General features: G+C 36.5%; 1 protein-coding gene across 1 annotated transcript in view; it reads right to left on the reverse strand.

The window, feature by feature from the left end:
- The window catches only part of NSMAF (neutral sphingomyelinase activation associated factor), a 37887-nt gene that overhangs the window by 11112 nt on the left and 1050 nt on the right, over window positions 1–25725 (reverse strand). The window contains exons 2-19 of the mRNA XM_021555666.3: window positions 16756–16845; window positions 16582–16660; window positions 16425–16492; window positions 16303–16339; window positions 13980–14030; window positions 11472–11543; window positions 11088–11135; window positions 10915–10967; window positions 10271–10400; window positions 8416–8487; window positions 7492–7600; window positions 5316–5492; window positions 4249–4328; window positions 2833–2923; window positions 2676–2739; window positions 2506–2557; window positions 1452–1572; window positions 1052–1183 (exon numbers count right to left, since the gene is read on the reverse strand). Of these exons, the coding sequence (XP_021411341.3) occupies window positions 1052–1183; window positions 1452–1572; window positions 2506–2557; window positions 2676–2739; window positions 2833–2923; window positions 4249–4328; window positions 5316–5492; window positions 7492–7600; window positions 8416–8487; window positions 10271–10400; window positions 10915–10967; window positions 11088–11135; window positions 11472–11543; window positions 13980–14030; window positions 16303–16339; window positions 16425–16492; window positions 16582–16660; window positions 16756–16845 (1526 nt within the window). The remainder of the gene's footprint in view (window positions 1–1051; window positions 1184–1451; window positions 1573–2505; window positions 2558–2675; window positions 2740–2832; window positions 2924–4248; window positions 4329–5315; window positions 5493–7491; window positions 7601–8415; window positions 8488–10270; window positions 10401–10914; window positions 10968–11087; window positions 11136–11471; window positions 11544–13979; window positions 14031–16302; window positions 16340–16424; window positions 16493–16581; window positions 16661–16755; window positions 16846–25725) is intronic.

The following is a 25725-nucleotide window of genomic DNA, read 5'->3' on the forward strand; positions in this document are numbered from 1 at the left end:
TAGCCAATCATTTCTTAAGGACATGTAGAGAAAGTACACTGGAAAGGAATGAACAGTAGAAAACAACCCAACCCGCTCCCAGCCACTCAGTGAAAAAACACAAAACCAAACAAACTCCAGCAAAACAATCCTTGCTATCTCAACTATTTTATCCTGAAACTAAAAAGTAATGAGTACCAAAATGAGGAATTGTTTCTTCCTACCTTCACCACTGTTGTAGGAAGATTTTCCTTCTACACTTATACTATCTTTTTAAGTGCAATCTCAACATTTTCTGTTACTTGTGGTCCTTCAAAAGGATCAGGACTTCAGGAATAAACACCCTAAAAATCTGATCTGATACTCTTTTTTGAAAGAAGGTACTTCCTTATTGGGTGGTAACATAACAGCTAAAATATCAAACTGATGAATAAGTTAATCACTGGTAAAGGATTAACTTATTCATCAGGCATAAATAAACCCATCTACACAGCAGTAACATAAAAACACCCCCCTTTGTAAGGGCCCACAGTGGCTAGATACATATCCAGAGTGAGGTTGCAAACAGTGAAATGTCTCACATGCAGCCATGTGTAGGTATACAAGGATGAACCAACACACTTCTTCCTTTATTCTCACTTCTAGAGACCTGGAGCCCATTAGCCCATTCTTTCCCTTACCAATGCTCTCAGGAGGAGGGGGAAATTGTGTTCAAATTCTCTCACTGAAATTACAGTGGAGGAGGTTAAATACATGTTTACTTAGAGACCCTGCAGGCTCCCATTTTTATTTGGGAAACACTAATTCCTACCATATTGCCACACTGTGATGTGCAAGCAATTCCCAGCAATGCTACAGAATCATCTTGTCCACTCTCTGAAGCACATCTTCAAAGATGCAAATCAGCATCAGAGCAATACTACCAGATAAATCACTATTTCCAGTAAGGATCAAGCATTCAAAGCACAGTTATGAACACTCAAAACAAAGTACGTGTTTGTTACAATTTACTGTTCTTGCCTAATTGAAGCATCCCCATTTTTTTCTGCTAGTTCTATAAAAGTGTATTTACCATTGTGAGCTGCAACTGCTTCACTTCCTTTCTGCTTGTAACCAAATATGATGTCAATCCATTCATGAAGATGTTCTGATACATATGGACTTTCTAAAGCCTCTTGGCTCTTCTGAAGAAAGTCATCAGGACCTGACAAGAGAAAGGTTTAATTAAAGGAGAAAATATCCTGTTCAGTATTGGTATCCATCTCTCTTCCTCCTCATTCTTGAAAAACCAACAAAACATCCCACACTAAAGGTCAATTTTCTTATAAAAATTAAAAGCCCCTGTTAATTTATGTCAGTGCTTTAAAGAAAGAGATCATTTAGAAGAAACCAGAATGGACATTTTTTAGGAAGAACCACGATTCCAGCAATCTTGAATTAATTAATAATACAAGGAGTTTGACTATTATTACCTGATGCCCAAGGTGGAAGCTCTACATCTTCAACCGTCTTTCCACCTTGCCTTTTTCCCAAGTCCAATTTCAAACTATTTACTAGAAAACTAGAATCATTTTCATAAAATTCTGGAATCAACTGGAAATTAAAACAAACAAAAAAACCCCAAGTTTTGATATTAGTTTGAACGCTTAAACAGATCATTCAGTGGAAAGAAAGTTATTGAAGTTCATATGTCAAGCCCTGAAGTTGGGCAGGCTTTCCAGTTTTTTGTACAAGTCAGTTCTCTGAGCTAAACTGCTAAATTCAGAGTGGCACACATTTTTAAACAAGTAATGTGTGACATATGAATCCACAACATCTATGAGTATCTTCAGAACTCTCATTGCATAGCTACCTTCTCATTTTTAAGCCATCAAGTAAGAGTCAAGACTAAAATCTAGAATAAAACTAAAACTATGACAAATTTCAGAAGTTAAATAAAATATTTAAATACCACCATGACTGTAGATTATTTTTTTAAAGCATCACTGTATTAAATAACATTACTTTGACAAAGGAGTTTAACAGTATTTACTAAGTGACAGTTTATTATTCTTAACACATTCTACAAGTTAGAGTTTCTAAAGGCTCAAAAACCCAAGATACTACTTCTACAGTTTAATTCTCAGAATGTATCATTGCAATACAGCCAAATCCTTATAAGATTCCAGCAGACAATACATAAAATTGTCTTTTCAGCCTTAATCCACACTCTAGTAATTCCCATCTATTTCCAGTAACATTCACAATGATACTTCTGTTAAAGTAAAAGGCAGAAAGCAGGCACAGATGAGCAAACATGGAGCTGATATAGGATTCATATACAGTTAATAAAGGATTCATAAAATGCAGTCATCAGCTGCACAAAAAAAACAAAAAACCCAAAAACCAAACCCACACAACTGAAAAGCACAAACTACAAAAAACAACCTAACACACTCCAACCAAACACTCTGAAATCAACAGTAAATGAGAAAGCTTCTTCTCACAGATGAGAAAATTTAAATAATTTTCTAGCCATTTATTTACCTCTTTGAAATCTGTTGCACCATCCAAACAGTTTTTCCAGGTTTCTGCAATGCTAGATAAGATAGATCAATCACACATTTACTAAAAAAGTATTTTTAAGGCTTTGCACTCCCCATTGATGCATATTTGAAAACAAAACCAGCCCAGTTATAGACAAAATGTAAACAAACCTGTTGAACATTCTGTCAGCATGATCAAACTTTCCATTCTGCAGACAGAGCATGTATTCTGGAGCTAAGAGGAAAGAAAAACACCATCAGCTTGCTCCAAATATTGTCTGCTTTGGAGGTAACTGTCTGCTCAGAAAGCATATAAAAGGTGTCTTACCAACTCTAACAAGATAAAACAAAACATAACCCGGAGAAGAATAATGGCTTCCATACATGAACTTGGGCTCTGGCATTTCCTGGTAACGTGTCTGCAGCACAGGAAAAAATAAGAAACGTCTGTTTCAGATCAGCACTGCTGCTTTCCCTCAACGCTGAACACATACACACTGTTTCTTTTTAAAGACACAGATTAGGACCACCCACCCTCAATTTTTCTTCTAATGATAAAACAAACTCTTAAGTTCTAATATCCATGCAAATTCAATCACAGCAGTAAATTAATATGGCAAAATAGTTGCCATAACTGATCATCCAGAACTATCAAGTTTTCAGTGGTTTTTTCCTCTCTCACTTTAGCCCATAACTGCAGTTGCTCAAAATCAAAGAAGTGCAAACAAATGCTTCCATTTTGACTTTCACACAAAGTTTCATGAGAGTATGGAAGAACATACTGACTTCCATCTACCTGGAAGGCTCCTTCCTGTCTGAAACTCCTATGCATTACTCTAAAACGTACCGTAATAAAACAGAATGACTTTTACTGCAGTAAGCATGAAGCCAATAACTGTTTGAGGAAAGTCACATCTTTGAAAGAAGTCTTTATTTAATGTTACTGTAAACACAATATTGTTTATATTCTCTTGTCTTTCACAATCTTAGGAAGCTGTATGATTTTTAAACATTTTAATCTTTTTCATCAATATAATGGAGTTATTTTGTCCATATTTCTTTCTAATAATTCTGTAAATTATTTTGGAATAATTAGCTTTCCATAGAAGACAATTTTACACAAATAATTAAAAGCCAAGTAACTGAGGACCTTCTAAGTCTCTTAAGTATGTGTTTGACAGCTTATGAAAAGAAAGCTTGCCTACCTTGAGAAATAGAAAAATTTGGTGCACTATTATAAGTGCAAGTTAGGGCTCTGACCTCCATGGATGCAAATTTCCTCCCTTTAAAGTACTCTCTCTCAAATTCAGTATTTTTCTTAAATGGAAATACAAGATTTCTACTACTTTTTCTTATTTCTTTCAAATGTGTGTTTTACATTATGCACTTAAATCCATGGGTTTTGAAGTTTCAAAAATCCATGTATGTTTATAGCATCTCAACGCCACCATATATGCATTAAATGGATTTCAGAATATTATTTTCGAAGTAATGCAAAACTTTTAAAAGTATATAGGTATGAAAAGGTAGTAAGAGAGGAAATGGATTCAAATAATTTTAAATTAGTACTGATAAAAACAGTTATGATGAAATTAAGCTGCAAAATAAATGTGGAATGGTTAGGTATGCTTCTGATAAAGTTTATAGCTAACTTTTGATAGAATAGCTTGCTAGACAAAGCTCCTTTCATTGCCAATATGTATAAGGCATAAAACGTTCAGCATATAAATGCCAAGATACATACCACAAGTCTATCCAGCCTTTCCTTATTCAGGGCACCAACTGGTTTACTAAGGTCACGAAATGTTTCAGGCTTTGTCAGATCTTAAAAAAAACAAAACAAAAAAACAACAAAACAAATGCTTGGTTATAGACTCCAAGCATTCTACTAGACTTTAATGTACTCTAATCAACATTTAAAAACAAACGAAAAAACCCCTGAACCTATCCAAGCAGCAACCAAGAAAACAAAAACCAACAAAGAAACCCTCCAGTAATTTTCTCCCTCCCTACTAACTGCAATCCCATAAAGTCTTACTGTAAATGCTTACTCATCTTGTTTCCACATATGTATAATCTCAAACCTCTTGCTTAAGAACTAATAGGTAACCTATAGGGCAGTTATTACAAGTATTATGATGTAATCAAAGTACTGCTACCAAAGTCACAAAAGCAGCTGGTATCCTCATCTTCCTACTCATTAACTATTCTGTGAGGCTACAGTTAAGTCCCACCATACAATCAGATTGAAGTGTTTGAGCAGGTGCTGATGAATACCATGAAATTCCCCCTACTCTGCTTATTGCAGAGAGACACAATCCTCAAAAGGACAAAATCCCAACACAAACTGCACTAAGACCCTTAATCAAGTAACCTATTTAGGCATGAGCCTTGTCACCCTCTTTTCAATCTGCAATGCTAAGAATTATAAAAAAAACACCTGGATTGTGCACATTTCATTTTGTCTAACTTGTTCCAAAAAAAAAAAAAAAAAAAAAAAGCCATTTTACTGCTTCTTTTCCATTTATAATAATCACAGAAAGTCTTTGAATGCTCAGTACTGATGATCTGCAAAGCAACCAAACAGATGTTTGGCACATACTCTGTATTTGAGGATTGCAATACTTAAGAGAAAAAGGTAAAGAATTTTGTCCCCTAAGCTAAAGGAGAGGGGTAAGTCCACAGGAAAACACCAAAGACCACTAATGCCAGTTTCATTTTGATGTACCATGAAGTTTATGCAGTGTAAAAGCCCTTCCCACATTTCAGGTTAGTCATGATGCACTAACATGCTTTTTTATATACACATACCTAACACTGGACTAGAGTAGTCTGCTATGACCCAAGGAAATACAGGATATTGGGAGAGATCGTTGCAGCTTCTATCAGCCAGATTGTTGAGATGGAGAAGATACTGGTAATTTGATATAAGTCCTCGCTGCCACTGCAACACATAACTTTCAGCTGTGTGCTCTGCAATATGATTTTCTAAAACAAAATAAAACATTAAGAGTTGTGAGGTTTGAATTTTGGCCCCCAAATTATAATGTGATTAACATTATGCAAGATACTTTAAAATAATTAAGGGCACAGTTTCTTTATAGAACAAGTCAGAATTAACTGGAAACTTCATGGTGCCATAGCTACCATACTACACCATTTTTTAATATCTCTGCACATAGGTCTCAACTGCATTTGGCCAAAAAAAAAAATCGTTAAGAAGGAGTGCTGCAACCAAACACAGTAAGAATGGATGAATATTTACATAGGGATGGAAAAATATTTGCAGACCATGAACAGCTCTCAGCAACGATAATCTTAAGAATTTCAAATTTCTAGAAGCAGTTCTGCTTCAGTCAAGAAAAAAATGAAATATATTTTCCTACTGCAACCATGAATGTCGACAATCAGTAAAAAGAAGTCACGTATGTACGTGAACAGGATTTAATTTCAGATCCACTGAAACAAAGTAGAAGAAAACTTGGCTCACACTCAAAAAACCAGGAATTATGCACCTGGAGTTCTCTTTGAAGTATAGGCAAGAGCTCAGTATATTCAAACTTGACTACCCTGCTTATTAGCAGTAATGTCAAGGTATGTTGCTGGAAAACTGGGTTATTTATTTATTTTTAAACTTTCTTCCATTGATTCCATATACAGCACCTGAGCAAGTGCCTGAAACAGTAGAATTGAAGGACTGCAACCATGGCATGATGGCAAGAAAGAAACTTGGATTAGATTATGGCAGGCCTCTATTTTAGCTCAGCATAGGGTGGAAAGACATTCCAATCTTTCCTTCACTTCAGTACTTTAAATTCTACAAGTAAAAAGCATTAGCACCTTCAAAGAGAGGCTCTTCTGCTGCCAGAGAGATACCGAGGTGCTACAAGCACTTTTAGGGAAAGGGCTCACCATTTTTTATTTCTAAGCTCCAACATCATCAGCATTTTCATCTACACCTTGGAATTTCACCATAGAAAATTATCCAGAAAAAGTCTGAAGCACAGTAACAGCATGCAGTTATTTTAACAACAGAGAAAATGATGTCAGAATCTATTTCCTTTCCGAAGAAACATATAAAATCTACTAAAACAATTGTAAAAGAAAGTTATTCCTTTGTGGTTTTTCCATTTTTCTTTGTGTAGCAGGAGGGAAATGTCAACTGATACTTAGGTGAAATAACTGAAACAGAACTAAAGTCCTGGTACAATAACAAAATAGCATAAAATTTACATAAATATTTTCAATATCAGCAGTAAATATGAGTTTCAATGTTTCAAACTACAGAAAAACCTCAGTCTTTTTCTCCCTTTTTTCCCCAGGACACATTTTAGGAAGTTTGTGTTTAAAATCCGCAAAAAAAAAAAAAAAAATAGCCATCACTTTCTAGGAATTAATGCACAAAAGATGTAATAGAAATGAGAATTCAACTGTTTCAGAATGGTAATTTTCATCAATCACTCCTAAGACTGAGGAAAGTTCAGGTACTTATGTGTACACTGGAAATCCACCTATTGCAGGAAGTTTCTCAGTAGGGTCTTAACTAAAGACTTGGGGGATCTACACACAATCTAGTCTATATTGTTTCAGCAAAGTACAATTTATCTGAGTGGATCTTAGTTATCCGTTATCCCTTGCTTTGAAGATAGTGTTTTGTGGCTTTGTTAGTTTCATTTGTTTGATTTTTGTTTTGTTGTTTTTTTTTTGAAGGGGGAAGGGGACTGTTAAATCACAGTGCATATCAAGTTGCAAATCAAAAAAAAATAGTTTTGCCTCAATAATGCCTCCTCAACTTTCACACTCGGTTCTTCAAACACAACCAAACTGGTGCCATTTCACAACATTTATTCTGATATTTGCTTGTTTCTATTAAAAATTGTTACAGCTTATATATCTGTTTATTTTTCTCATTCTTCCCACACATCAACAGAGCAAATTTCCCTTCCCAAGGTACTACACACTACATTAGTAAATAAATACTCCAAACCTATATATTTTGCAATAAGGTGATAGACCTCATCTCGATCCTGACAATTGTAGAATTTCAAGTAGATGTCAGAACATAGATCATTTTCTGTGCAAAATACTTCAAGTCCCTGAAATGTTAAAAGGGGGAAAAAAAAATGAGAGCAATTATTAACAAGCTGTAGTACTTGTGGGTTTTAACAGAATGTTCCAATTTACCAATATCTAAGACTTATGACTCTATACTGGGTAGCAGTTTTGCCCAAAAAATCTAACATACTAAACTTTCTATTTCCAATCACAACAGCATTCAGTTTACACCGAGCCAATAGATTGGCTTTGTCTGGATTGATTAAGCCAAGGTAACAGACATTTAATTCTTTGCATTACTCCATTCACTTCAGCAAAAAAAAGTATATTTGGTTTAAAAGTGTTTTGAGACAAAAAGATTTTTACAAGATTGAAATTTCAGTGCTAACACTGAAAGCACTCAACTGAGGTTTCACTGCAGAGCTCTTGACATTCCTCAGTGATGTGCAGCAGGAATCATCACTCCACATTAGTCTCAATAAGAAGCAGTGACCAAACTTCCTCCATGAATCAATCCAGAGAAAATATACCAAAAGAAAGAAATTCATTCTATCCTCTGATAGGTGCTTGAGATAAATGGAATTAATTGCTCCCTAATGGCACTCCTTTCTCCTACGCTGACTGCTTATGAAAGAAGTTTTTCATCCTTGTCAGAATTCACTCTGTTTCCATCTTCTTGGCAACACAGGAAAAGAAAACACTTAAAAAACTGGAAAGGATCATTGAGTACTGTTTACTATTTAATACAGAGGTTTTAAGAACACACGGCTTTTACCTAATGACTCAGGCTGTTTCATCTGGTCACTTTAAGAGACCATATATACAGCAAGACAATAAAATAAATATTTGAGCTTACCAGTGGCATCAGCCCATGTCTTCTTTTATAGATGCGACGCACGTTTTGCAGTGTTATTTGTACTACTGGTTTCTGTGGGGTATGAGGGAGGGGGAAGAAAAGATGGAGACATTCTAGTAGGTTTATATTGTTCTACTTTACCCTCCTCAGAAAATCTGAAGTTTTTCTTGACTACAGATACTAGCAATATGAAAATAATATCCATCCATGTAATTTTAGCAGTGGAATAGTGATGCTAAGCAGTTATGTTAGAAAGAGGAAGCTTTATTTGCTGTTGGTTTTTGCCTGAGAGCAGTTGAGGAGTAAGTAGGCAGCAGTGTATGACCCCCGAGCCTGTCGCCAGCCGCAGCGCTCACGCACCAGAGAAGCGGAACACAAAGGGTGTTACAGGGAAGCCACTGGGCAGCTGGGCAAGCTGCGCCACCTGGCGGGCGGAACCAGGACGGCACCGTTATCCTCCCGAAACTCCCTCGCTTCGCCTTAACTTCCAGCACGTCCAAATCATAGAGTAATCCAGGTAGGAACGCACCTTTAAAGGCATTCTTGTCCAACCCCACTGCAGTGAGCAGGGATATGTTTAACTAGACCAGGTTACTCTGAGTGTGGTCCCAGCTAACCTTGCATATTTCCCGGGATGGGGCATCCACCACCATTGTCTCTGGACAACCTGTGCCAGTGTTTTACCACCCCCATTGTAAAAATAATTTTTTCCTCTATCTAGTTTGAATCTATCTCGTTCTAGTTTAAAACTATTACCTTTGGCATATAGCAAAAGGCCCTGCTATGAAGTCTGTCCCCCAAATTCCTCCTCCTTTGTCAAACACACTTTCTCCAATTCCCTTTTCCATTCTCTGTACTAGCTTTTCTGTACAAACATTCCTTCCTCTTGTCACAGACATGATCTCCCTAATGTAATGTTCCTTTCAGAGCACTCCAGAGCTCTCCCTTATTTTCCGTGTCTGAGTCTTCAGACTCTGCTGAATCTTCTGCTTGTCTTTTCCTTGTCCTTAGGGCACTCAAATTAGGCAGATTCCTTTCTTTCCCCACAGGGTACCAGTGGATGAGAGCACTAGAAGTATGCTCCAGTCCTCAGCCCTGTGAGGGAACTGGCATTTCAGCACTGGGATTAGAGCATCGGTCTAGCTTGGTACTTCATCCCTGGCCAGACTGTGCTCCACTAGCCTGTAGGACCAGTCATACCCAGCTGAAGCAGCACCAGGGCTGCTGATGCAATCTCACAAGCAAATTGGAAAAAAGAATTTAATCTGAGAATTTAAGTTTTCTGGTGATAGTACTACTCCCATGTCCATACTAAAGGTATTTCACAGAATCATAGCTAAGTCAATGGCCTGCTGAGACAATCACTTCTGTTTCTATGATAAAGTTCCAAAGCAATAATCCATCTGCACCATGCACTCAGTTTTCCTCCAGAGAAAGAAATGGTCAGTTTAGTAGAAAATCCAGCTAAGAGCTCCCAAAGTAAACTACATGGACAGAGCTTAGAGTAAAGCTCTCACTAAATTGGAACATTATCAGACTAAGATTGAGAAATGTATCTTAAATGAAATGTAACAAATAGTGATCTTCAAATATTAATAGACAATGAGGAAAGGACATTTTGTGCTTTGTCAGTAGGAGGTAAACTAAGCAAGATAGCACAGAATGAAGCCTCAGAGAAAGAGATACACTGAATGCAGCAGAGATCAAAGAAAAACTAATGACCTTCTAAATATAACTGAAAAGAGTCTTCTTGGACTCTGCGTGCATTTCAGAGAAAAAGTACAGAAAATTAAAACTGTCCACTAGCAGGGCAGCGTGCTCATGTTGTAAGCAAGACCATCTACGAGGCACTTACAGGATATCCATTAAGAGGCTGGAAGTACAAGTTAGCATCACTAACGCACACATGCCCTGGATTAGTCACCAGTGGCGTCACCATTTCTGCTTTACATTCCATATGCAGCGTTTCAGAAATGCTTTGAAATCTACAAGTGAAGAAAAGGAGTAAGTTTACCTCCAGTTCTTACTTTGGCAGAGGCACCCTTAAATTACTTAGAAAGGTTTTAGTTAGCTTACAGCCTTGGGACATCAGAATGAGGACTTCAGTAAGCCTATTTTATACAGGAAGGAATAAAGTTCTTTTTTGGGACCACCACTTCAACAGACACTCCAGAAAGGAACACTGCTACACTCTGCTCCAGTCTCAGGGCAGTAAGCCAGCTGACTTCTCTAGAATTATAGTTTTATTTGGCATATACTCATATCCAATTGCAATAAATTCACATAGAAATGAAATGTTTTGGAGAAAAAGTAACACATTAATCTTCTCAACACAGAATTTCTCACTCTACATTCCGGATACTTCAGAATACTAAGAAGCTAACTCTCTGAATTAGAGAGTTTACACTAACTCAACCAGCCATCTAACTATGAGTGCAGTAGACTACTCAAGCAACAAGATGAAAGTGATTTCCAAGTAGAAAGTGATTACAAAAGTACCTGTTTTTATCAAATGAAGTTCTAGCCAAGCGTGATTGTAATATAGCAGTTATCTAGTGTGGAAGAAAAGAAAAATTAATATGGTATCTGATGCAAATGCAATGAGAATTATTAAACAGTAATATCACAATTTTATTATTAGGCAGGGATATTAGAAATAATCAGATACTCACCATGGCAGCTTGATCTCCCATCCTATCTAGACAAGAAGCCCTGTAAAGCTAAACAATGAACTTTAAGTGAAATAGCACAGAAATGTCCTACACAGCTCAGAAGTCAACAGAAACAGGAGGGGCTGTACCATCCTTGGTGATGGCATACTAAAAGATCTATTATGATTTCTTTTTAAAGTAGGACATATTTATTCACTTCTACTGCCATGTTACTACTTTGTACCACACTGCATGCTGAAAGCTAATATGGGTCACTTACAACAGCTGTCAGAATTAGATGCTGTGTTCAAATCCACATTTTAAAAACAGATATTCCAAGGTTTTCACCTTGAGCATAAATAAACCTTTACACTAAAAATCAAAAGATGCTTTGATGAACTATACCTGATGTAGAGTTTGCACAACATCTCCTACTTTCCCAGCAACATCCAGTTGGAATAAGTGTTCTGTTCTACCCTAAAATTAAAAGTACATTTACTGTGAATTAGAATTCATTTACTATGAATTAAACAGAACTCTGTGGAAAAAAAAATTAAACAAAACTAAAAACCCCTAAATAATAAAACTCCAAAAGCCAGTGAAATTATGCTGTTAAAGATTGTGTTATATGTCAAAGATCTCAAAAGCAGATGTTGATCTTTTTTCTTTACAAACGTATCTTGCCTGGTGAAAGCTCTCTGTGCAGTGTTGTTTAATACAATGCAGCACAATAGCTCCGAAGTGAATAAGTTAATATAGTGCAAACATCAATAAAAGTAGTACCTGTTCTGCCTATTTTAATATCTATTTTAAACACATGCAAATATGGAACTAGCAAATGATATGTTACATTTTTAACAGCTATTGTATTTCTTATGGATGAAAGACACCAGCCCATCAAATCTTTAACAACTAGGCTAAAAAAGTTAGTCATTCCCATCTACATAAGTACTTTTGAGCTGAAAAGATCCCAAACCAATCACAGTCTATTTTGACTAGTCATTCACAAAAGCCTCACTAACACATCAACCAGCTTATGTGGCACACTCATTTTTCTCCTATGAAGGTTTCCCAGATTTCTTAAGTGTCATATTATAGTAGACATTCCTACTTTTACTTAAGTATATTAAAAGTATGTGTATGGATCAATTGGCACTAACTTTACTCATGACTCATATTTAGCAAAGGTAGTTGAATACTTTCATGACTCCTGAATGTAGTATAAAACTATATCAACAAGTTTCTGTGGCATTTTGTGATTTCTCAGGCTAGACTTTAAAAAAAAAAGCAATGACGTGATCAATAAGATTAAAGCAAGACACTGGTCAGTAGATACAGCTGGATTAAACTGAAGAAGAAAAGTATGAAAATGTAGATGATCTTCATTGTAATTTATGTGATCTGAGCTGAACTGACAGCAATGCAAGAGGAAATCATGCTTCGAAAAGCAAATGGAACTGGATTATGGGAGACATTAAATTCAGTAGCAATTTAGATAAAAGCCTTGCAACTTTTCACCCAGAGCATCATTTTCCTTCAGCAGGAAAAAAACACAGCTCTCAGAAATCTTAGTGAATGGTCTACAAGTATTGCTTACAGCCAACAATGTGACAGTTTTTGTGAGCAGTTGTCTATAGCTCTCCAGTCATATTCAAAGACAAGAGCTAAGTATTTTGTAATTGATCTGAAACAATCAAAGAAAGACATGGGAGATAAAATGTATTACTCAATTCCAGCACTCAGTGGCATATGGAACTGGCAACAACTGAAGAAGAAGATATTTAGCAGCAACAGAAAAAAAAATCAGAAAAGATAGAAAGTGAACTAGATTTCGTGTTTTAAAATGCAGGGAAAAAGCCGCACTTCAGCAAAGTAAATCAGGATGGTTAACTGTCAGAAATGTTTTAGCTGCGGATAAATCATAACTTAGCAGAAAATTAAGTGAAAAGCTTTCTAAACAATCCTTCTGATTCTTTCCTTTTCCACTGTGTTGGCAATGGGATAAGGTATTTGTCTGATAATTAATAAATCTTGCACATGGCTGCAAAGCAAATCGTAGAAGGACTAGAAGGCAAAATAGGTTCAACACATGAAGAATTATCAGAATAAAAAAAAAAAGAAAAAAACCCTTTAAAGTCCTAGTTCAGAGGCAGATCTAATCACAAAACCAACCCAAAGCACGTGTTGAGAAAACAGAGATCCTCTCTTGTCTCTCTGCTCTTCACTACAGTAATACAGATTTATAGACTCCATCATTCTTGAAATTTCTTATTTAAACAAAAACACTGAGAAATATAATTCTGTCTTTTTCAACTCTTGGGCAAAATATGAATTAACTCTGAAAAATAAGTTTTGTGTTTGTCTTAACTAATCTCATAATTTAAGCAAAGAACCTATACTTGTATGGCTTGAAGCCTCCAGGCTCGGAATCAGAGCAGACCGACCCCATCAGCAGAAAGTAGCCAGGAGCAAGCTCCAATTTCTGCTGTGAGCAGCCTTATTTACCATTTATTTGAACTGAGAAACACTCAGCTGGGAAATATGAATTAGCAATCTCTGATCTGAGCAGAATCTCAGCAATCTCAGTCTGAGCAGAACTGAGGAGAAGCCACTTAGCCAGGATGCAGTGTCCACTGTACATGAGCTGGCAGCTGGCAGCTCTGACTGTTGAGCCCATGGAGCTACACATAAAGGTAAATGGCAAGTGTCAAGTCTGCAGCATGTCCTCCAAGAAGTATCAGAAAGCCATCACAAAAGAATTCAGACATGTTTTTTTCAATATGCAATTACTTTTTTTTAAAGCTTCATTATCATATTTCTCAAATGATAATTATCTCACTCTTTCAGAAATGAGAACATAAATCCTCACAAAACTCCAGTTTCTAAAAGCAGTGAAAAAAAATATATACTTACTCTTACTGTTTTATAGGGTGCAATAACATTTCTTTCTTTAATGAGAAAAACCTGAAAGAGTAAGACACTACAGATTTACACCTTAAAAATAATAAAATTAATCAGAAGTACTGGTAAATACAAAGCTAAGAACGCTGTTTAAGCAAGCAAAATACTGGGTTGTAATATCCTGCTTTAACTACCCCAGATAAACTGCAGAAAAACAATGAGCTTTTATATCAGCTAACTGCAAGGAAGGCAAGAGTCCAATTTCGTTCAGAGGCTTACTTATAGAGTTGATTAGTGGGCTTTTATCCTAATCATATGATCTTCAAGGAGCTACATTCAGTGGGGCAGATCCTCCCCCTCTTTTAGTGGCTCAAGGTTCTGCCCAAACAGGAATTACCCCAGACTGGCAACACGCAACATACACTGTGCAAACTTTCTCAAATGAATGCCTTTCTTCTATTGCTAAATGTTTCTCTTCCAGCTCCAACCACAATGAACACTAGATTTCCTCCCTCATCCAATACCATGCTTTTGAACAGTTTTATTTCTCTGGTGTTAGCCTCATCTCTGAGAACATCTTTCCTCTCCAAAACCCACATAAAACTACTCTCCTTCTTCAGAACATTCTCAAAACTCCTATGAAAAGACCTGACTGGTAGCACACTAATTTGTATGCTGTGCCTTACTATCCACCATCTAAAAGGCAACAAGCCAGAAACAAGTTACCGTTTTGCTGTCTGTAGGGAAGGCTTAATTTTGCTAAGTCTCAGGCCTAAGCTCAGGACTGGTTCTGAACTAAACAAAATATAATGGGACTGCTGTCCTGGGGTGACAGCTGCATAACCTACAGTGTTCTACTCCTGGGCCAAGAAACTTGGTTGATCCCAGGTCCTTTCCCAGTGCCTCAGTTTCCTTCTTATAGGTAGCACACCTGCAGTTCTACACTCACAGATTCATTCAGAATCCTTCTGGCTGCTACATACAGCCTTCCCATTCCCAATGAGAAAGATGACAACAGAAACAATCTTAGCCCTGTGACTACTCCAAGAAACATCCAGCTAGAAACAAAGCAAGTGGCAAGCTGGGAAGCCCATATGCTCAGCATGCCTCTAAGTGCTACATTAAAAACCAATGGTAATTAGTGTCTTTCATCTGACATCATCATGTACAGACCCGAATCAGGCCATAGGAGAATCAGAATGAGAAACCTGCTTCACATTCATTGCTCTTCTGCAGGATAACTATACTGAGCACTCTACATTACATAAGAAGTAGACATAATGGTTTGGTTTCTAAATTGTTACTTCTAAATTGTATAAAGAAAAGCTGCTTATCCAGCTATGTACTAACATTTTTTCTGATTCTAAAAAGCAAAGATGTTTAAGATGTTCCAAGTATTCCCTACATGTGGCTTCCCACAAGGCCAAAATTCTACTTAAAAAAACCCATATTTTTAATTAGATAATGATCTGTCATAATTACAACTGGTGACTACTTGACACTTGAAGTCCATATGACTTTTATACAAAATACCAGCACTTATGATGCCACCCAAGCATTTCAGAACATTTCCTCAGAGATAGGAACATGACTGGCAAGCTACAAATGGGAGGAGTGGGGGGTGCTAACCACACTTGCCATCTTAAAACTTAATTCCTCTTCCTTATACGACATTTCTTATAGTCCCTTGTTCTTCAGAATACAGAGTAATGATGTACAGTGGAAGCACTGCCTGGAGGAGTTAGAAGTACTTTTTTAAAAATCACTCAGTACACAGAAAACCTGCAGACTCAAGAAATAGATTACACTGTATTTTTTAGAGAAGCAGTGTCAAAATGAAATTAAATATACTGGTTACTACAAAACAAATCACAAACTTCTCTGGCATAGACAGTGTTAAATGCTCAAGTTTGTTTTTGACTGCAGCAGCATGTAGCTTAGCAAGGCTATCAATTTTGGGCATTGGTAAAGACAGATTTTAGAAACTGCACAAGAATATTTAAAATTGTATTTCCTGCCTCATCTCTGTTCTATCCTGAAAGGAACACAGACTTTTTTTTTTTTTTTTTTTAACTTTTACAGCTTTGGAACACCTATCAACTCAAATTTATTAAAATTTAAAGTGTATCCCCTTGGTTAACTCTTGGTTAACTCTAGAATGAATATATCCACAATCATAACTCTAAGTTTTTGATACTAATTAATTTTGTTTTCAGTTAGCTTCCCACTCTTGGATTACAGCTTTGAGGAAAAATATGATTAAGGAATATAAGCTTGCTCATTTATATAACCTCACCTATTTATACATCAAGAATCTATTATATGCATGTCTTACCTGGTTACATACAACAGAAATCCCTCCAGATGTATTCCTAAAATGTAAATAAGATATTTGAAATTATGAGAATTTGGGCTTTAAAGGAAGTTAAATACATACAGTATCCCAAATTTACCTACCGTGTGAAAGGGTTATTTGCTTCATTATCTTCTGGGGCTTTTATACTAATGCAATCCCGCAATGGTATCTGCAGCAAGTTATAAAAATACACATCTTTATAAAAGCTTTTTCAAGAGAATCTTTAGTTACCAAGAAATTTAAGTTTGCACTGCTTACCTTGATAATGGGCTGGATACTGTCATCTGGTTCAAAGATAATTGACTTTGAACAGATTTTTAGGGAGCCTCTGAATTTTCTAAAAGGAACAACAAACAAAAAAGTTGTGCATGCATTCAAAATACATGAGCCTAGAATGACTCCAGTAAATTAAGGTATGTAAGAGTTTTGTACCTTTCATCTTTGCAATCTCTATTTATAATGTGATTAGCTGTGTGTTGTTCAAAGTAATATTCTTCCAGGTTCAGAAGAAGCAGTGAAAACCTACAAATTAAAAATAAAAATATTTTATTCTAAGAGAAAATACTGTAACAGTTAGTACTCTTAATAAAACATATTGGTGTTTGGAAAGTTTTCACTGATCTCTTTGCTGCACCCCAAACCCCAATACTTAATTAATTTAACTCTTCAGAATAACAACCTATATGGAAAATCTATGTGTCTGTGAAGATCAACTGATGCTCTTCCAACACATATAAGGTTAGATATTTGAGTCTGATGTCTTTGGTGGAAACTATTCTAATATAACCAGGCTTTCTGCTTCAGCCCTGATCAATATATACCAGGCAAAATATGCAATGACACAAAAAGAAAGGGCAGGAACTAATCACTTAGAAGGGATAGAATTAGATTGTTTTGAAGCTGAGCCAAATTAAACTGGTCTAAAATGTTAAGTGAAAACACTGACACAGACTTTACAACATGACTGAGTTGCTCAATGGATGCCCTCAGAGGAAGCATTACCTTCCTCACCAACCACATTTTGTACTTCCTCCACACCTGTGTTCAGCCCCCAGGAAGCCTGTTCATGAACTAATGTGATTAACAACAAACCTCAATAACAACAAAACAAAAATAGGAAACTGAAGTCTTCTAATGTATTTAATTGCAGGATTTTAGTAATGCCAGTGCCGGTACCAAGTAAATGCAAATAGGTCAGATTAGGGGGAACATAAAAATATTTTCTCTACCAGCTTAACTAAAACTGCTGCAAGTGATCAAAACTCAACAACTTTGTAACAGGGTGAACACTAACACTCACTCACTAAGTGTTTCAGCTGTAGAGAATGCCAGTGGATACTGGCACAGCAGGAGAAGCAAAAACAACCTCAGTTGGAAGTACAATTTGTGTGCAGCACTCATCTGATCTGCACGAGTAAGTAGTATTTATTTACACCCACATTTTGAGCTTTTTGTACTTCACACATGAAGCGCTTCACTAGAAATGCCTGTGAAAACACTAATAAACACCAAGTGTCCCCAGAGCATTATTCAAACAGCAGTAAATATGTCAAGAGTCCACAAAATGAACCAAGTGAATTGAACAGCCTGTTCATTAAAAAGCATATTTCACAATGGAAAAAACAGTGTTACTGAAAATACATCTTGTGCACTTAAAGATTGTGTTGTGGTTGTTATCTTTAACAGAACATAACGATACAGGTTTTACTGCAACTACAAGTAACAGTAGGTCTATATACTCAAAACTGTTTGTGTTTCCAAGATACTTTGTCTTACTGCTCTGTTGCTTTTTTAAAATGGTCTTATCTCTACTTTCCTTTCTTGACAACAGATTTTTTATGATCCTAGTTTTGGTGCTTTTCTTTGCAGTATCTACTATGGGCCTTTTTTTTTTTTATTTGTGCTGAAAACTGTTGATAATTCAAAGATTTAAGCACTGAGTGTGTTTAAACAGAGTCAAGGCCTTTTCAGCTTCACCCCACCCCACCAGCGAGGAGGCTGGAGGTGAACAAGGAGTTGGGAGTGGACACAGCCAGGACAGCTGACCCCAGCTGACCAAGGGTTATTCTGTGCCATATAGAATTATACTCAGTAACTGTTGCGAAGCTACTATTTTTCATATCCTATTACATGCCATTTTTCAAAATATCATACAGTTGAAATCATCCAGGACAAACTTAAAATTTCTGATTTTGCAAACTCAGATCTTGTAAGTTCTATCACATTTTTTTTAAAGCTTTCTAATAAAGCTATGTTAGGATGTATAAAGAGCAATTTGCCAGTAAAATGGTCTTCTTTCTAGTATGTATAAGCATACTATATATATGTATATTATATGTATAATTATTATTATTTAAGTAATAAAAAGTCAAGAATAAAGGTAGCATCCAGGTTTGTTTGAAAAAAAAAAATCTATTCTCTTTCATCAGGAAACAGACACTATTGACATAAGGAACATAAGCTTCAGAGAAATGGCATTCATGGTCCCACAAATATTTTTTTCCAAGAAAACTACAATGACTGTTCAATAGAATTAATTTCTGAAATTCTTCACTCTTGGGCTCTTTCCTTTGTCTCCACCTATTCTTTTAACAAACTCCTCACATTTTTATATTCTTTCCAAATTCACCTGTTGACAGCACTGGTATTTACTAGATTTTTAAGTTTTTGGTAAATGCAGTCATCCCTCACATATTGAAGACAAGCTGTGTTTTTATATCAAAACATTGGCGTTATTCACAGTACCTACAATATGCTCAACATAAGGCAAAATACACAAACCAAGAGAGTTCTCTTTGAAATATTTCATTATCTCTATGAAAATATTGTATCTTTGTATACTTGTTACTTTATAAATAAATTCACCTTCCCAAAACCAGAAGTTGTAGGCAAGAATTTAACAATTTGAGGTTTTCTTTTCCCAGCATAACACTCACTGCTGCTGAACCACATGGTGTCATGAAGAGAAAAAAAAAAAAAAAAGCAAAGATATGCACAAAAACTCAAGATAAGATAAACTCTTTACATAGGCTAAATAAGTACTGTGGGAAAACTGCAGGTTTACTCCTTTTTAAATACCATGCTTGTAGCAGCATCCAGTTCATTCTTTTGCTATTCTCTCTGTGTCTCTTCCACATGAGTACTCATTCTCCAGGCCTACAGAGACAGTTTTGTTGTAAAGCTTCTTGTTGGAGACCTGCAACCTCCTGCTCACTGACCTCAGCTTTGCTGCCTGGAAAATGGGTTGCAATGCTGTGCTGGAAATTGTTAAAGCATTTTTCCTCAAACACCGTCCATCATATAGGCTAAGTTCATTTTGCATATTTATCTTCCCCTCCCACTCTCTGCAGAGCCTTCCATGTAGTTCTGAAGCCTCTTCCTAGCATTTCTATGCTTACTGCTACTCTACTTGCAAGTCCACTTACTCTAACTACATTTTCCTATATTTTCAGGCTGCAACAAGTAATTTCTGCAGGCAGACAGAGCCCAGATATCAAATCTCCACAAATGAAATCACAAGTCTCTACTACTCTCAAGCACCCACTGCAACTGGAACAAACTTACTGCCTGTCCCAAGACTATGCCACAACAACTGCCCCTTTTAAAATTAGTATGATACCATAAGTGAAAGCAAAATTTTCAGACCTGCATCTCACTACTGGCTAACAAATCTAGACCAGTTCAAGTTATTGTTAATAATGAACTCTGAAGATTTTGATGTGTGATCCCTGGACTAACCTTCTGGAATTTCTCAACTCATCTCAGTCTTTGCTGCTCTAAGTATTTAAATTTCATTTGCCTGTGTTAATGAACCATAGAACTGTCAAAGAAAAGTCAAGTTTCATCACATGTTACTGGAGTACAGTCAGAGCTTTGTATCTTCACAGAAGAAATATCTTTCACATAAATAAACAGAGCCATTGATAGTTACTGTATCAACAGGGTCCCTCTTGAGAACCATCACTGCACATAATGATACTTCAGGCTTGCCAGGAGGTTTAACAAGTATCTACAGATAGCAAGGGTACAGATCAGTCTCTGGCATGTTGCATAAATAGGCAAACAGTGTTGTGAAGGCCTGAAAAAAATAGGACATCAATCATAATAGCTGTAAAATTACAGCAATGGGGATCTTCAACATGCAACTAAGCAGTTGGGCTTTGGGCTGACTGCCTTCCAAAGAGCTAAAGGAAGTAGACACTTGTGATATCAACATGACCGGCATACCAAATTTATATACTATCAACTGCTATGTGGTCCTACAACAAGAATTTGTATGCATGTATAGCATACATTTAAAATAGTAATTTAATTCTGCACATGACAGGGAGACTTAAAAAAAAAAAAAATCAACAATTAACAGTAGGCAGAGAATGCATAAGATACCCTGTATAAGAAACTGGTTAAACCTGTAAGAGTTGAAAACTATATTTTGGTTTTCCGCCACTGAGCAGGCGTACTGTTCCCAGTGCTGTGTAATTAACAGCACGCACTGTAAGCCCATGACTTTATCACAGTGACCTGGAATAACAACCTGGATCGAAAAAAAATCAATGTCAAGACAAGCAACAGTAAGTTAATCTGTCCCCAGTCCGCCCTTCCTTGCCTTCAAGTCTGATCGAAGACATTAAAACCCCTCAATCCAAGCAGTTAGTCAGGCAAAAGTTTTAACTGGGTAATGTACAAAAATCCTTTGGTATCTAACATGAAAAAGGGTTTTGATTTTTTTTTTTCACTTTTAAATTATCAGGAAGAACCAGCATCTAAAAAAAAAACAAAAAAAACAACACAAACCAACAAAGAAACAAAGCCCAGTTCTTGTTCCTACATATTTGTAGCAGATCCCTTCAGTTTCTATTAAACACCTTTGCCTGGTGCTCTAGATCTTTGTAATCTTGTTTTACAGTAATAAACAAATATCACAAAGTTATTTTTCAGGCAAACAGAAAAGGATCAAGTTTGAGACATTTTTCTTATTACCAGCAAATGGTAATTTTGATCCATTTTCAAAATTAATAGTCCAATTGTTACTTGAAACTTCCCAAGTATAAATCATTAATGAGTTTTTATTAAAAATCTACTTAGAGAATGGTAATGCTATAGCTTGGAAAGCAATCTGAGTATCTGTTGATACAAAATCCTTTGAAATCCAGCAATAAAACTCATAGCTTAAAGCTTATTACAGGATGTTATTATGCTTGTGCCCTAATAAAGACAGGTTTATGCCCACAAATGTTGTGGTCACTATGCTATTTAATGGATTGCAACACACTGATCATGCTAGTAAGCCACAGGCCTGTCTTCAGGGATCATCGACCAATTTTTTTTCTTCTACAGTGAACTTGACATACTAGACTATAAAAAAACCCAAACAAAACAAATCAACAAACCAACATATTATTCTGAAAATGACACAGACACAAATTAGACAAGATTTTCAAAAAAAATTAAATTCCTTGGAAGGAGCTATAAGGGTTGAGAGACTGCAAGATGTTCAATGCCTTATACTATAGCCTCTTAACAGTCCTACCTTTATCCTCAATGTCTCAATAACAGCAAACAAACCTTCAGAGGGCTGTATTTTCTTACTATGTGTAGTATTTGAAAAATGGAAATTGAAGGGAAAAAAAAAAAGCAGCTTCAGTAACTTTGCTGGTCACACACACTTGTAGTGTCTCAAAAATTACTTTCAGTTGTGGAGACCAGCCAATTTTGACTCAAAAAGTTATCACATTAGCAGACAAACCATAATGCAAGCTTCTATTCAGAGTGGTGGAGTTTTCCCAGGATAGTTTTGCACATGGAATGATACATGGAATACCAGAAACAGTACCATGAGAAGGAGTCAGGCACAAGAACAAGGTGGCCAGGAACAAGACTTTACCCTTTGGAATGCAGCAAACCCACACAGCAGCTCTGCTATCAAGAGATGCTAGGAAAGAGGCAGTTTCACTTTCCAGGGTAAAATAAATCAGTAGCCACCACTGCCACTATGGCAAAGCCTTGAGCTTTAGAGTCAGTGGAAAGGCACTTACATTGTTACACCTCACATGTAATGCAAGTTCTGCATCCAAAAATCAACAGCAGCGTGAAGAGGGAAGAAGGAAGAACATGCAAGATAAGGGAATATCTTTTATCATAAAAACTCACACAGCTGGAAAAACCAACACCACCAACTTAAATAACACAAGGAGTCTCCCAGATCCAAAATGAAAAGAAGATTTTCAGCCATAGTTGTGCCTGACTGTCTGAGGGTATATGTTGGGGGGGTGAGAGCTACAGCAATGGATGATTGGTACAGTGTAGACACCACATCTTTACATCCCCCCAGATAACTTTAATGGAGGCTTTAAGAGCTTTTGTGCTGGAACATCTTCAATCCTCACAGTGTTTAAAGTATACAGAATCTGGTAAAGAGTTAATCTTTTAACAATCTATGAAAAGTTAAGCACCTACACTTAAGGGGAGAGGTAAATTAAAGCATGCCAACATAATTTTGCTTGAAGACCTAGTTCAAATTCCTGTCTTCATATAGTCCCAGAAAGATTGTATTAAGAATAACTGAAAAATTCATATGCCAGTCAGTTGGAAGGTATTTTCTTGTGAAGGGAATCAGTATTCATTTGAGAAGCAGCTCCAGGTAGAAAAAAGAAAAAGGTAACCATCTTGCCAAGAAAAACAGAACTCACTTCCTTTTTGAAAGAGCCACCATATAATTGCCATTCATAAAAGGCCTGAGGACTATGAGTCAAGAACACACCCAAGACACATAAGAAAACTCGGCACTAAGTAGAAAGAAAATACTTGCAAAACTTCAGCTTGTATGAGGTCATTCCCAATACACAAAGTTTGGGAACCCAAAGGCACCCAAACATTCCTAGCATTGTTCTGAGTATGCAGCCAAGAAGACAATCGCCCTTTATAAACAACAACCTGGGGTTTATAACGCCTACCAAGGTGCTACAAAATATTCTCCAAACAGAAGTGAGCTGCATCAGGCTTAGTCTACTTGAGAATTTCACTGTTACTTTGTTTGATGTGCATGTCCCTCTATACTACACTTTGAAAAAACTCAGACACTCAACATCTGAGGGGAAAACAAAACAAGTCCACAATTTATTTTATATATCAAAATATCACCTACCAACTGAAACACTGGACTTATTCAAACTGGACACAGGAACTGACCATGCAGGGACCAGTGCCTTGGCAAAATCCTGTTTAAACCATCCAGGAAAGGTACCCATTGATCTTGGTTTAAATTAACAATCTGTGATTGAAGCCTTACTATTTTTGTCCTTTTGTCAGAAAAGCACATGCTAGAAATCTGCTTGGACACAAGGGTTTCAAGTGGCTGATCCAACACACCTTGCACAACCATTTGACCTGAAAATGGAAGTACAGTCCTAATAGCAGAAGGAAACAGTCAGGGATGAAACAGCAGGGCAGCCCAATCTAGCAGCAGCACACAGCTATGCAAATCCAACTCTAAAATTAAACCTCCTCCTCCCAAAAATAACAAATTATGTATAGGCCAGCTGTAGGACTCATTTGATGATCTTGGGATAAAAGCCTTCACTATGCATATTTTGTCTCAAGAGAGTAAAATAAGGCTACTGATAAAATAAATAAATAAAAATCCAATGCCCAAGCAACCATCACACCAAAAATCCATCTGCAGCACCTACATGCTGCCAGTAGGCTGCTTCATGTGAGTGGTGTATCCAGCAGAAGAGACGAACCCCTCACACAGGCAGGTGGGCAGGGTGCAAGACAAACCAGCAGCACTGTATAGAGAGACCCTCCTCACCAAGTGTTTACACTTGTCTGCATTTGGGCATACTGCCAGCAGAAGTGAGAAATCAATTTATAAAGAAGGCAATGACCTGAGCCAAACACCACATCATCTAATATGACGGTTTGTAACTAAAATTGTTTGTAAGAAAGGATTGCTGCTCATGAAGGATGAATATTTTAGGGATTAAATAAACTGTCCTGGACATAGGACATTTCAGCATTTTCTTGTTTTCTTTTAGAAAATGGCATATAGTCAGAAAAGAAGGTTTATGTAACTAGATATTAAAGTGGACTAATTAGTTAAGAAGAAATATTTTTTCAGATCACTTAAAACTAATCTGATCTTCCTTCCCTCCAAAGCAACTGCATAAGAAAATTAACTTCTTACTTACCAAGTTTCTCACTACTCTTATAGCTTAAAGTTTTGTAGAAAGCAATGTATAAGTAACAAAAAAACAAAAAATAACAATAAACCCCAAACCAAAACACACATCAAATGCAGCTGCCACAAAATTGTAAGCAGTCCTGTTTATTTCACTAGGAAATATGTACTCCAAGGATAAAAAGATCAAGCAAAGCTTTCAAGCAGAAGTTGGTGTCTCTAACAGCTACCCAGCACCTAGGTAAAAAAATTCCCAGAATGTGTCCCTTCAATTAAGTCATAGCAAGCTGCTTTTTTGCTGTTTTAAGGTAGAACTATAAGGACAAAATGAACAAAAATGCAAAAATGTTTCTGATCTGATATTTCTAAACTCAAAATATTTTAAATTACTTAAATGCTTTTAATATTTCCTAACTGAGAAAAGCACAGGAAAAAGGGAGAGGAAAGGACCTGATATAGGGTACAAAACATAAAAATTTACTTAGATTTTATATTAATATCAATTGTTAGGCAAGGAGAAGAAAAAGAGAAACAGGTTTGCAGATATAGGAAAAGCTGCCAGTGCAAATGAGAAAGAGCTTGATCTTTCATGAAGTGCTCAAATTACAAGCTCAAATAATAAGATCCTGATATGCTTTCAAGTAGGAGCAAAGAAAAAAGTTCTCATCAACAACTGTAGCTCAATAATGTTGACACTGATATGCTGAGTTTGTTCTCAGGGCTTTTTAGAAGAGGGGTCTCATTTGGGTTCTTTGGGACAAGTCTGATTTTTTGCCTTGTTTTCTGAGCTTCGCTCCCCGCCCCCCCCCCCCCCCCAAAAAAAAAGGGCTATTTACATTAAATCCATAACACAGCTAACACAGTAATTTTCCTTGCTTTTCCTACAATTAAGATTCCTTCTTTACAATTCAAAATATTTCTCTTTTCCTTCTACACCAGAAGTTTGTCCTTTCTGCCTGCAACCCCTTACAAACAACTAAAATCACAGCAGCCCCCCCAAAGCAACAATATATACAAGAAGACAAAACGTGACGCTGAACACATCTGTACTTCAAAAAAAAAAAAACAAAAAACAAAAAAACAACAACAAAAAAAAAACAAAAACAAAAACAAAAACAAAAAACCACTTCAGAGGATGTGGTAGCTTCATAGGCTGCGCAGCTATGAATCAGAATTTACACGGATAGAGTGAGTCCAGCTCTTCATCATGTGGTTTTCTCATC

The sequence above is a fragment of the Lonchura striata genome, chromosome 2 (assembly GCF_050655825.1).
Source record: "Lonchura striata isolate lonStrDom1 chromosome 2, ASM5065582v1, whole genome shotgun sequence".
In the NCBI taxonomy this organism is placed as follows: domain Eukaryota; kingdom Metazoa; phylum Chordata; class Aves; order Passeriformes; family Estrildidae; genus Lonchura; species Lonchura striata.